The sequence below is a fragment of the Odocoileus virginianus genome, chromosome 17, assembly GCF_023699985.2.
Source record: "Odocoileus virginianus isolate 20LAN1187 ecotype Illinois chromosome 17, Ovbor_1.2, whole genome shotgun sequence".
Lineage (NCBI taxonomy): Eukaryota > Metazoa > Chordata > Mammalia > Artiodactyla > Cervidae > Odocoileus > Odocoileus virginianus.
In genome coordinates this window covers 46,472,785-46,485,681 of record NC_069690.1, presented here as the reverse complement: position 1 = coordinate 46,485,681, position 12,897 = coordinate 46,472,785, and the positions used below count along the sequence as shown (strand labels likewise).

The following is a 12,897-nucleotide window of genomic DNA, read 5'->3' as shown; positions in this document are numbered from 1 at the left end:
AGATGATAGGACTGTTCTAAAACTGACTGTGATGATGGCTGCACAACTCTGGGAGCATAATATAAATGACTGAACTGCACACTCAGTGAAGCTTTTACCAGAAAAACCCCAAAAAGTGCAGCTCACTCTTCGCATGTCACAGTGCCGAGCACCTCCCATCCACAGCACAGCTTCCACGGTCCTCATTCCCTGCCCTCTTATTCTTCTGAGTTCATTTCAGAACTTTGGTTTCTTAAGGAGCACTTACCCCACACACCAGACCAGAGGACAACGTCCTCACACCCAATAAATGTCCTCCCTAGATCAGCGTGTGGCTCCCTCAGGTACAGGTGTAAAAGGACACACCTTCCTTCCGAGATCACTCCTGGACTCCTCAGGAACAAGGTAACGAGTGGCGAGAGCAGCCCCGGAGGCCCCCCCCAGCCCGCAGCCTGAGACCTGGTCCTTGGTGAGGCCTGGGCACCAGCGATGGGACGGGGCTGTGTGTGGGAAGTCACTCGATAAAGTTGGGGTTCAGGGGGTGGGGAAAATGGAAGAAAGATCCAGAGTGTTTCCACTTTCTGAGTGTCCTAGACACATGGCCTCAAGGATGCTGGGGATCATGGAGAGGGTGAGGCATGTGCCAAGGTGGCAGCTGTCCCAGCTAAGGGGTGCAAGTGTCCACAGAGGAGGCCAAGGCTGGTGTCGAGGCTTTGCCTGGGGTCACAAGGCCAGGTCCACCTGGGCCCAGGCCCAGCTCCACCTGCTGCCCCCACCCCAGTGGCCGAGCACCAGCAGAGATGGAAAGTGTGGTGGGGTCTCCTGCTGATAGTGACCTGGCTCTGTGCCTCTCCTGGGAAGGCAAAGGCCCTGTGTTGTCATGACAATTCTCTACCTAATATCTCCAAGTTCTCTCCATGGGCAGGCAGGGGGCACCAGGAGATCCCATTGGGCAGCAGTGGGTAGGGGGCAGGGCAACCTTGTCCCAGGAGTACCCCCACCCAGCCCTAGGTGCCCTCTACCCCCTAATTCCCCATCCCTTGCTTTTCTACTTTCCACGTTGCCTGATCACAAACGTGCCTCCAGCCAAATGGTCCCGCTGCCTGGGTCTGTCCTGTCCCTACTGTCCTACTGTCCTGTTTCTGGATGCCAAGCTTGCCGGCTTCCTAGGAGGTCCCCTTTGTAGTCAAATGAGCCCCACGGCTCCCCCTTAACACCTCTCCCACCCACCAGGCACAGCGGCTCTCTGGCCCTCCGTGGGTGGCTCACTTTGGCCTCCCCTCCTCCAAGACCCCCACCAGGCCCCCACTGATCTTGGGCAGGATACCAGCTCTGCCCCCATATTTTGCAGCCGATTGTGACTTTGTCATTATCTTGAGTCCCAGGCCCCCCAGATTAGGAGGTTGGGTCAGGGTCATGAAGTTGGTGTTTTAAGACCAAGGCTCAGCGCTGGGCAGGAGGATGTGTCTCATCCTGGCAGCAGGGGCTCCCCCTGCCCCAACACATACATGGGGGTGCCTATGAGCCAGGCGACTCCAAGGCTGGAACCCTGGAGTCAGCTCAGCGTCAGCTGGGTTTCAGAGCAGGGCCTCCCTGGGTCCACGCAATATATTTTTACAAAGAAAAAGGCAGTTTGATAGGTATGTGACATCTTACATGTTGGTGGTGAAAGGATGGGGCTTCTCTCCCCAACTCTTGGGTCGTTCCAGACGAGGGGACCTCTTGTGCAGGCCAGGAGGAGGCTGGTCATGACCTTTCCAGTGGTTCCCAGGAAGCCGAGCCGCACACACCCACAGGCAAGTTCTCCAAGCGCTCTCCGGTGGGGGGCAGGGGAGGAGGTCAGAGCCCAAAGGCCCACCACACAGCCCCCAGGGATGAAACGTCAAGAAGATGGGGAATCGCACCAACGGCGGCCCTCACAGACCACCCTGAGCTCCGGGTACTGGGAGGCAGAGGGAAAGGGAAGCGGTCCACCCTGCTGGGGTGGAGGAGGGCGGTCTGGAGGTGCCGCCCCTCCTCGCACACCCTCCCCTGGCCTGGGACCCACTGCTGCAGAGGGACAGGTCACTGGGGGCAGGAGGGGCAGGGTCTGCTTCCCTTCCTCAATCCCGCAAGATCCCCGCAGTTCCAAAACCAAGTGGGCGGGGCCCGACAGACTGGCACTGGCCAAACCAGTCTCCTGGCAAAATCCTGGAACTGGCTGGCAGAGCCCCCTCCTGGCTGAGGCATGCACTGCACCTGGTAAATGTGCTTTCACATGAAGCAAGACTATCCCCTCAAAACTTGTCCGCATCCTACTGTGCCCTCTGGATGGAGGGCATGGAGGTCCCCTGAGGTGGAACACCCACCTCTCCCTCCTTGATGTTGCCTTCTTGCTCCCTGGGGCATCTGGCCTACCCCCCTAGACACAAGACTCTAACCCAGACCCTGTCACCCTGGAGACACTAAACTGCACAACCTTCTGGCTACCTGCCATGGGAGTGACACGAAGGGTCTCTCCCCTTGAAAGAAGAGAGACCACCGGCGTCCCTTCTAAGGGAGGAAGAGCCAGAGTACCACCCTGCACCTCGCTGCAGGCAGCTGCCTGGAGGTGACAGCCAGAGCCCGGAGCCCTAGCCTGCTCTCCACCCACAGCTGGGCAGGGCTAGTACCGCACCAGCTCCTGAATCCCCAGGCCCCACGTGGCACTGACCACCCAGGTGCCCCCGAGTGTCCCGGGAGGGTCAAGGGGCCGTGTGCCAGGACCAGAGACAGGAGCCACACTGACCCCCCCAGGCCCTTCCACAGACCCCAGTCCATGAGGCGGCAGGCTGTATGGGTGTCAGCTTTAATATGGGGCTGGCCTGTCTGGGTGCTAGGAGGGTCCACTTTGCTTTCTTGTTGGGAGCGAAATCTCAGGGAGATTGTCTTAATTCCAAAACGAATCATGAACTAGGGAAGTCATTTCCATCCTTCCCAGTCTCCGCCTGGCTGCTGACAGCTCGGGGAGCCCCGGCTGGACCTGTTGGCCATCCTGGAATGTCCATCCTGGCAGAACTGGGCCTTGAGGTAAGGCCGCAGGGGGCGAGGGGCAGAGCTCCGAGAGTCAGCAATCCAGCAGGCACATGCCCCTCCTAATTCACCACCCCCAAAACACCAACACAGAAGCAGAGAGGTTTTCACCTTCAAATCTGCATGGAGAGTGGGCATGTCAGGGAGCCAGACCGAGGCAAGGACCCCTTAGCCAAAGCCCCTGTGAGCTAATGAGCGCAGCAGGAAGAAGGGAAAGGGTGGGGCGGGGAGGCCTGAGGTGCCCAGAAGAGCAGACAGCGCTGTGGAGACACTGGCCCGCGGAGCCTTATGACCCGGGTCGGGTGGTGTGACCAGCACCAGGAGCATCGGGCCTGGCCACGGCCTGGGGGAAGCACAGCTTCAGAAGCTGCGTTTGGCTGCAGGATCTGAATGTTGCCATTTAATCCAGAAATGAGAGCAGGACAGCAGCGCCAGGGCAGCGCTCCACAGTCAACCTGATCGGGAGCCCCGTGTGTGCTGTGCGCTCCGTCAGCACCTGGCCCGCCTGGCCCGGTGCCCGCCTCCTGGGAGCCCGGTCAGGGCTGGCCACGCACCCAAACTGCGGGCCCCAGTCCTCCGAAGTCCCCGAGAGTCCCACGCAAGAGCGCCGTGTTACGAGGCTGCCACCAGTTCCGCCTGCCTCGGCCTGGCTTTGACTGGGACTTTCTCTGTGGAGGAAACAGAGAGACGTCTGTCGCGTATAGAACACCCCACAAGTAGGAACTTCCCGAAAAGGACAAGAGGCAGCAAGGAGCCAGGTCACGGCTTGGTGCTCTGGGAGGAATGGGTGCAGCTCCGGGGAAGGCGAGGCATACACAGAAGCCGGGGGGGGGGGGGGGGGAGGTGACAGAGAGCAGGCGGGCACTCAGGACGGCGCAGCAGCGGGCGTGCACCCCCACGGACCCTGGAGAGGCGCCGAGGAGCAGCGTGCCGAAGAGGAATCTCGAAGGCGAGTCTGGGTCAAAGGAGGATTTCTGAAGGCGTGTTAAGCGATGCCCCGGGGAAGGTCATCCCAGTGACGAATCAAGGACGGCTGGTCCTGAGCTGGCCCCAGAAGAGCCTGCAGAGCTAAATGTGCCCTCTCCTGATGCTTTGGGACTCGCTTCTCTGAATGGGGTTCGGCTCTTTCGAGGCTACCCAAACCCCTCAGAAGTCTGGGCCCAGTCCCAGGGCGAGGCCCGCACTCTGCCTGAGGTGGTGCCAGCAAGCACCCAGCGGGGAGGTGGGACCCGAACTTCACCAAGGAGGAAGAGCAGGGCCCAGCATCCAGGATATCATGCTTTGCCCTAGAACACACTGTTCCCCAAAGGACGTTAACAAAGTGGGTACCTGGGATCTTCTCAGGAAGGGGCTCTGAAGGAACCTCTGGCAGCTCCATCTGTTCCTGCGAGAAACAGAGAGTAAAGGCTGTGAGACACACCCCCCTGCCCCTTCCTTCTCCCGGAAAGGACAGCATCCCGTCCACTTAGCTGCTCTCAGCAGGAGTTAAACGGCACATGACGCCTGCAGCACGCACACCCTTGGCTTCTGGCAGTTCTGTCACTCAGATCACAGTGGCCACAAAAGGTGGCTGCTCCCAATGACCTGGACCCTCAGGGGCTCCCTGCCCAGAGTTCTGTCCCGAGTCTGGGCTTAGGGCTTTGCAACAGGCGCCCATGCAGGTCAGGGGCCACGGTGGTGCCTCAGCTTGACGTGGTGGCACCCAGGTGCACCTGTGGTTCCTGGGTGTGGAAGCACAGAGCACGGGTCTGCCTCTCGGGCCTCGGGAGGAAGCGAATCAGCGAGCAGGTGCACGTGGGGCCCCTCAGGTCAGCGAGCAGCAGCGCTCGGGACCTGCTTTCCCGTGGCCAATAGCCAGGGGGGTGGCAGGCTGGTGGGCATGGCATGAATGTGGCTCGCTGAGGCAGGGGCCCCCAGAGATGGAGACGCCCTCTGTGAGGGAGCACAGACTCAGGATCTGAAGAGACAGTTGGCCAGTTAGAGGGCTCCAAGCCAACACAGGGCAGTGACAGAGAGAGACCCACCACAAGAGGGAAAGAGCCTCCGTTTGATCTAAACCCCATCACTGCCCACTGGGGAGAGAGTGGCCGAGGGGGCTAGGAGAGTCAGCCTTTCCCTCTGTGCAGCTGGCTCACTCCCACACTTGCCACACCTGGTGGACAACCTGCAAAACGTTCTTTCCAGGCCAGTCCCACCCTGCTGTCAGTCAGGTGGGCGGGGAGAAGGGGCTTCGGTTTACAACAAATGCCAGTTGTCTTAGGGAAGACAACCAGCTGTAAAACCAGAGCTGTGTGCTCGAGAGAAACTCAAGGCATGTGCTCGCCGAGGCCAGTGAGCAGAGGCCTCCCAGGGGTACCTCCATTGGAGCCTCTGCCAGTCCCGGTGGTCCTGTTACCTGAGTGATGGCGTCCAGCTCCTCCAGGATGGCATCTTCATCCTCCTGAGTGAAGCTTCCTGCCAACAGTTCATCTATTTGCTGCAAAAGGAGGAGCAGAGGTGAAGAGTGTGGCTGGGCTGGGGGCGGTGCCCCCTCACGGAGGAAGGAGACGGCCCCGGCTCAAGGCCGCTCTCACTTGAAAGAAAGCAGGCAGCCCCCGTGTGGTGTGGGAAGGCCTGGTCCTCATGGGCAGGGCTGGCCACTGGCCACCACACTCACTGGCTGCCAGATGGCGGGCCCCATGACCCGGTAACACCTACCCGCTGGTAGTCCACGGCCTCTTGTGTCTCGTCCAGTATCCGCTCCACCTCTTCTATGGACATCACCTGATCGGTTACAAGTTTTTGAGTCTTGTCAGTGAAGCATGTGATAGAACCCCCTTGGTGAAGCCCACCCACATGGGCAGCACACACAGCCTTGCCCCTCTGCTCTCGTTTAAAGGAAACCATGCCGAGTGGGACATGACACAGCTTTGGTTATTTACATCCCCGGCAGGGCCTGTCCACATAGGCACAGAGCTGTTAGACCAGTCTTTTCAGAAGCCTCAATTGACCTCCTCAGACCCTTGCTGGCCCTTCTCAGCAGACCTTCTGGCACCCAGATCGACAAGTATAGTTTTCTCTGGCCACGTGACTTGATTTGTTCTGGGTTCAAAGCAACACCTTTGCTTGAATGGTCCCCACACTGGACATTCAGAAAGGCAATGTAACCTCAGCTCTCTGCCTAGCCCCACCTGCCATCCACTCATCGGGAATGAGATGGGGTGAGGCTGGGGCGTGGCCTCTCTGCACCTTACTTCTCCTTTCACCATCCACCTCTGTGCTGCTTCCTGAGACAGGGCTGTGTTCACCTTCTCCAGAAAGTCCTCTGATTAGTTCACCACACCCCTCCCCGGCTCTGATGAGGCTATCCCTCCTGTCACGCTTAGAATCTCTGGACCCAAGTTGTAGCTGGGGTCCCTGTTTTCAGGTCAACATTCCTGAGTTTGTCTGTCTCACAAGACGGTCAGCCTCTCCCGGTAATGACTGACTTTCCCTCATGCCCAATGGCCTGGGTGCAGCTGTGGCCTCAGGGACAAGCCCTCTCCTTGGTCCACTAGGCTCCCCCTCCTCTGCCCCCAGCCCGCCAAGACTTACCTGGTGCATTTTATTCAGACACTCATTTCCAATCTTCAGCCCCTCAATCACTTTCATTTCAATCTGGGTGAACTCAATACTCTGGACCTGAGGAGGAGACCTGGGTGGTCAGGGACCCGTCTTCTCTGCTGCCTCACGCAGACCCACGACGGGAGTTAGGACCACACTGTCACCAAGACTGACGGTCTCTGCCCTCCTCTTCCCTCTGTCCTTTCCTGGTGCTCTGACCACCAGTTGGGTGGGACTGAGAGGGCCTGGGAGGAATCTCGAATCAGACCGCTTTTAACAGCAAAGCTGTTAGTAAATGAGCACAACCAGAGCTCTGCGCCCTGAACCCAGGTCACTTGGGAGCCTCCTGCAAATCTCAACACCGCTTCAGTAACTGGGGCAGACTCCCCCCCATCCCCACCACCTAGAAGTGGCCTAGTCCCCCAACCACAATACTGCAGTAGCCAACCTGCCCCAGCCCATTAAGACTGTCAGGCTCCCAGTAAAGCTTCTCCTTTGCCTCCCAGCCTGACCCATTCCATAGCCTCTGGCTGAGGGTCCCGAAAGGAAAATGGTAGGTTTCAGTTCTCTGAGGGGCCTCTGGCCAACACGGCCCACACCCCCAACCCCCACCAGGCCTACCATGGTCTCCAGGCTGGTGATCTGGTTTTCCGTCTTGTCCAGGAGTTGCTCCCGGTATCGCTTCTTCTTGAGCAGCAGCTTGGCCCGTCTGCAAAGGGGACCCAGCAGTCACGGCCATTGGATGTCCTGGCCCAGCCTCCCGGGCCTACCCCATGCCCAGCTCTAGGCCGACGGGGGACGGCTTCCTTCCCCCGCACGCTGGCCCCACCCCACTCACTCCTTCCTGCCGTCACGCAGGAGCTGCCGGGCGATCTCCCGCTCCCGCTCCAGCTGCTGGGTGATCCTCTTCTGGTACTGCTTCAGCTTGTCCCGCTGCTGCTTCAGTTGCTGTCGGGAGAGCAGGCCTTGTGTTGGCACGGGCCCATGCAGCGCTGGACACTCGCTGGGCTACCTAGTGCCCAGGAGAGCAGGTACAGAGCCTGCCAGGGACACTGAAGGGCCCCCCACAGGCCAGAATGCCCCAGCTGCCACCCATGGAAGTGCATCCTCTGAAACAGAGCTCTCCATGGGACTAGTTTGTCCTCCAGGGCATGTGGTGCACTCCCTGGAGACATTCCTGGCTGGCCCACTGGGGATGCCACTGGCATCTAGGGGGTGGAGGCCCAGGATGAGGCTCGATATGCTACAAGCCCCCAAGATCCCCCCAACCCCAGACAGTGAGGAGCGTGAGCGCCGGTCAGGGAGTGTGGCCACCACCTCCAAGGTGCAGAGACGACACAAAATCATTGGTGAGGGTCACCTGAGCGCCACCAGCCCAGTCCAGCTGTAGCTGGAGACAGGGGCCGTCCCTTCCATCTTCACTCCTCTGGGGATCTCAGCCATTTGCCACCGGCTCCCCTACTGTTGTCACTTGCCACTACACGTGAGTGGACAACAGACAGCGCACTGAGGCAACAACAGACCCATCACTGAGGTCTTGTGATGGGCTCACAAGACCTCACCAAGCACCTGGCACCCTGGAGTCCTGTCCCAAAAAGGATGCAGGGCCATTTACACGCCTCGGTCTATCCTTCCCTATTTTAGGTCATTTACATTTCTTCCAAATTCCGTCATTTCAGGTACGGTGAGAACCTACAAGCATGGGGCACTTCTCTGATGGAAGATGACGTCCTCAGGGTTGGTTACCAGGAGTGAGTTAAGTGAGTCAAGGGTGTGCACATCTTTTGGACTCAACATGGTGAGAAATTAGCCCCCAGCATGGACATGGTCTAAAGCGGCCGCTCCATAGCTCCCTTTTAGAGGCCGTCTGCCCCAATGCATTCTGTGATTGGTGACATGTCCTGTCCACGCTGACATAAGAGACGTCCACTGACAATGAGATATCACCCCATAGCCAGCCTACCAGTTGGGCCCAACTCTGACTGGCTTCTCTTCCATAGGGGCTGAGCACCCACCCTGCAGGCAGTGGACAAAGTGTCAGGCAGGAGCCGGAGGGAGGCAGGTATGGCCAGGCCAGCCACTTTGTAAAACAAGAAGTCTCAGTAGAAGGTCCTGGGGCAGCTCAAAGTTCCTCAGCTCAGCTTTTCATCCTCAGAAAACATCAGGCAATAGTTTGTTCTGTGGTGTGCCAACTGAGTTGTTCCTGTCACAACCCCACCGACGTGTATCCTTGGCAACAGAAAGGAGAGCTTCGGGGGCTTCCTGCTTAGCCAGAGGCCCAGAAGCCCAGGATGGAGGCCAGCACATGTGAGGGACCGGGCCCTGCCCACAATAAAAACCCAACGACAGCTGATCTTCTCCAATGACAAACAGGCCTGACAAAACAGGTCTTTTTTTCATGGGGAACTTCAGTTTAAAAGTTTTATAACTTCTGGTTTCAGTAAGCCACAGTAAAACCACCCCCCCTCCAAAAAAAAACCTGCCACCTGAGTTAGTTTCTTTCTTAGTACCAAAAATTACATAGTTTTCCTGCAGAAAATTTAGAAAAGAAAGCAAAGGTAGACTCCACTCACATTCTAGGCTCTCTCCTTCCTGACACACTTTTCTTACCAAAATGGGTTAATCTCAACACGTTATTTCACTTAACACACCACACGATTTTTCCCCTAGAAACTAACTTTCCTATCAGTGCTCTCCAGAAAGAGACGCTCGAATCCACAGGTAGCAACATAGAAACATCACCATCTAAAACTTTCGAGGGCCAGGAGTGGCCTGGAGACAAGGGCAGCCCACAAGCTCAGGGCCAATGGCTCCTTCCTCAGGGGCCGCACAGGTTGTAAGTTTGACAAGAACTGAGACAGGTGTTGAGTCCAGCCTGAGTCCCAAGCACACAGAACGCGACTGTCCCACAATTAGAGAGCTTGCTTGGACCCCCAGTTCTGAGAGCAGCGATGAGGCCCCACTGTCATATCATTCCCTCCCCACGACCTCCCACCTGAGTCGGCCACGCAGGCTCCGAGCCCACACCGGGCTCGGGCTGGGGCTGGGGCTGGGAAGCGGTCTGGGACTGCCTCCCGTGGGGCTGGAGTTTAGAAACCCCATCCGCAGGCGCGGACTCACCCACGGACAAGGTACAACACAAGACAGTACAACCGGGCCCCGCCTCCCGAAGCACAGCTCAGCCACACCCGGACCACCTACACCCGCAGCGACCGGATTCGCTCAGACTCGCTGGGAACCGGACCCGGACATGCTCCCCAAGGGGAGCCCACTGCGCATCGCCCCAGACGGGCTTCCAAAGCTGCAGCCCCGGCGTAAGGCTGGGCGGCCAGAGGGACTGGACCCCTTGGGGAAGCGGAGCGCAGCCTGCCGCCGCCCAGCCTCGGTTTCCCCGTACGTTCCCGGCCCGCGCCCACCCGCCTGCAGGGCCCGGCGTCTTACCAGGATGGCCTTGTCCTGGTCCGTGACCCGGCTCTGCTTCTTACGGCCGAACAGGTTGCCCATGGCGGCCGGCCCGGCCCGTGCCCCGCCGTCCTGCCCCGGTCGGACCCGGTCCCCGTACCACACGGCCACCGTAGTCTGGGCCCAACCCACCCCGCTACGGCGGCCGCGCGGGCCTTCCGCCGCAGAACGCGGAACGCGGCCGTCTGCGGACGGAAGCCCCGCCCAGAGAAGGGGCTGGACCTGCAGTGGGCGGGGCTCAGGGACCCTGAATTGTGCGGTTCAGGTGCATTTCCAGAAGGCCCTACCTGCGCGGTCTTCAAGACTAGAAGTTCCATCTCCCACTACGGTGGGAACCCTGCAGGGTGACCGCGTGGACCGTCTCCCGGAAGGTGAGAGATCTTGTTCACAAATCACTGCTCCGCCGGCTCGGATGCACAAAATCCTGCGTTTAGTGATGTTACAACCCTGATCTCTAGTGTCCACTGAAATGCCAACTAGGCAGCGTGCCCCACCGGCTCTGCCCTCCGGGCCGGTGGCCAGTCCCCAGGGGAGCCCATCTTCTGGTTCCGTGGTCCCGGCAGAAGCCTCCACGGGGCATTGGGGATATAGGTTGGGGTGCCACCCACACCTGCAGCCCTGGCTTCCACTCGTGTGTCTTGGTTGGCATGAGGAGTCACGGTACTTAGCCCGGTTTGGTCGCCCAGGCTGAGCCCGCAGCCCAGTCTGCATGGGCCCCATCACCTTTCTAGCAGTCCAGCAGCTCCTGGGCAGGTGGGGTCATAAGATGAGATGTCCCATGGCACATGCCCAGCGCTCACCCCTCTCTGTGAAATGAACTCCTTGATCAGGACATGGACACCACTAAGGGCCTCCAAGTCCACAACAGTGCAGCTGGCAGAAGCCTCCTAGGGTGGGCGGAGGCAAATCCATATCCAGAGTGTCTATTCCAGCAGCAGCCCCTGGAGAGCGCTGTGTGGGGAGGAGTCAGCATTCCTTGCTCTCTGGATAGATGCGCCTTCTTGTTAGGGGAGTTCTTATCCCCCATCAGCTGGGCCACTCAGCTGGCGTCCCATGGAGCAGAGATGAGCCTTCCCTGCTGACTCTGCCTAAGTGCAGGGCCGGGGCAGGCAGAGGTTGTTAGGCAGCAGCGGTGTCTGGCACAATGGTTCAGGCACTGGGGGGAGGTTTGCCAGGCGTACTACATAGACCCCTTCATGAGGAGCCCATTCTCCCTTCTGTTCAGTCCTGGAACTGGGCGAGAGATCATGATTCTCTTCTAAGGTCCTTCCCATCAGATCTCTGGCTCCCAGATCTGGCTCATTTCTTAATGATCCATTGAGGCTTTCTGAGACTGTCCAGCTTTTGCAGTTGGCCAGTGTCAAGGGCTCTCTGGCACCGTGCATCGTGAGTACTGTGTGGGTTTGCTGCCTTTTCCAGTGACCTGCCCATGTGAGCTCTGAGCCTTGCGCCTCCTAGTTCTCAGGAGAAATCAGGGCTCCTGTTTTGATGGCAGCAACTCTGCTGTCTTCCCTGGCCTGCAGACCTTGGAGGGCTTTTCAAGAACCCGAGGTCCTCACCAAGGGATTTCTTGGGGCCTCTGCCCAGTGCAGGCGCCTTGAGGACACGAGGAGCTCAGTGAGTGAGTTGCACCTGATGAATTCACGTCAAGTCCTTATCTGTCCCAGCCCTTGAAGTCCTTCCTCTGTATTATGCCAAGGGATTCCTGGTATCTCAGCTGGGCCATACTAAGTCCAAGTACAGATGAAAGAAAATAGTGGGGCCCAGAGTCTCAGGTGCTCATACCCTGTCCAGTTCGCCCAGTGTTGGCTGCCATGTGCACCTGTGAGGTCTCCCTAAGACTCTCCAGTGTGAGTCAGCAATTTCTTGGAATTCTTAGGGTGTGCCTACCTTCCCTGTAGTCAGCTGGGCTCTCACTGCAGTTATGGATCTGGAGGCAATATGGGGTAACTGGGTGGGGTCTTGAGGAGAATCAGTCTCCTCTCAGCAGGTCTCCCCCTACCTGCTTGGGGTGGGGGTCTTCATGAGCACGGGGTGGGAAGGACACTTCAGATGGGGAACAGGGTTGCTTCTGCTGGCAGGCAAGGCTTGACGTGATTATGAGGGGGTCAAGATCAGCCCACTCAGCTCTCTCCATCTGACTCTTTCACACTGACCTGGTGAGGCTGAGAATTCAATTTATGTTGTAATCCTACAACCTGCAGAACAGAACTGGGGGAATGATATCCAGACACAACAGTCTTGCTACAAGAAATAAGATTTTTTTTTATGAAAAAAAAAAAAAAAAAGATTTTCTTTTATGGTAGTTCTACACATTTTCTGCTTTTCGGACTCTATCTTGAACTGAGAATTTAAAGCCCCTTGCTTGTCATTTTAAAAAATGAAAACTTCCCAGTGTGGTCAAATCACTCGCGTGCCCCACAGCCCTGATTTCCCCCAGGACGTTGCTTTGCAACCGCTTGGACTCTCAGAATCTGGCTTTCAGGAAATGCTTCCTTCCAGGTCATCACAGAAAAGTGTGTGGCTACAGCATGCCTCCACTACCTGTGTCCTATTTGGCACAGGCTGTGATAGTCTGCTCTGGCTGCCATGACAAATTACCACAGGCTGGGCCTCTTAGGCAACAGAAATGTACTGTCTCACCATCTGCAGGCTGGAAGTCGAGTTCAAGGTGTTGGTAGGGTTGGCCTCCCAATCTCCAACCTTCTGTTGGTTGTCGGCAAGCCATAGCATGGAGAAGCATCACCGGATTTTTCCTCCATCTTCATGTGGCCTCCCTGTGTGCCCGTCTGTGTCCAAATTTCCCCTTTACATGAGAACACC

The 12,897-nt window shown here is 58.0% G+C and overlaps 1 protein-coding gene across 1 annotated transcript; it reads right to left on the bottom strand.

Moving 5' to 3' along the window:
* Positions 1–2,790: 2,790 nt before the first annotated feature.
* On the bottom strand, positions 2,791–10,218 carry CHMP6 (charged multivesicular body protein 6). Its single transcript, XM_020875725.2, has 8 exons — positions 10,054–10,218; positions 7,451–7,560; positions 7,234–7,321; positions 6,604–6,690; positions 5,728–5,793; positions 5,426–5,506; positions 4,360–4,414; positions 2,791–3,698 (listed from the first exon to the last, which is right to left on the bottom strand). The coding sequence occupies exons 1-8, from the start codon at positions 10,114–10,116 to the stop codon at positions 3,643–3,645; spliced, it is 606 nt and encodes a 201-aa protein (XP_020731384.1). The 5' UTR covers positions 10,117–10,218; the 3' UTR covers positions 2,791–3,642.
* Positions 10,219–12,897: the final 2,679 nt, after the last annotated feature.

Bases quoted from the DNA above. Each gene is read 5' to 3' on its own strand.
- CHMP6 (XM_020875725.2), bottom strand. From the start codon at position 10,116: ATGGGCAACCTGTTCGGCCGTAAGAAGCAGAGCCGGGTCACGGACCAG. The intron at 7,322-7,450 runs GTGAGTGGGGTG...TCCCCTTTGCAG, and splicing joins CTGCGTGACGGCAGGAAGGA to ACGGGCCAAGCTGCTGCTCA. The intron at 4,415-5,425 runs GTAACAGGACCA...TGTTTCTCGCAG, and splicing joins AGCTGGACGCCATCACTCAG to GAACAGATGGAGCTGCCAGA.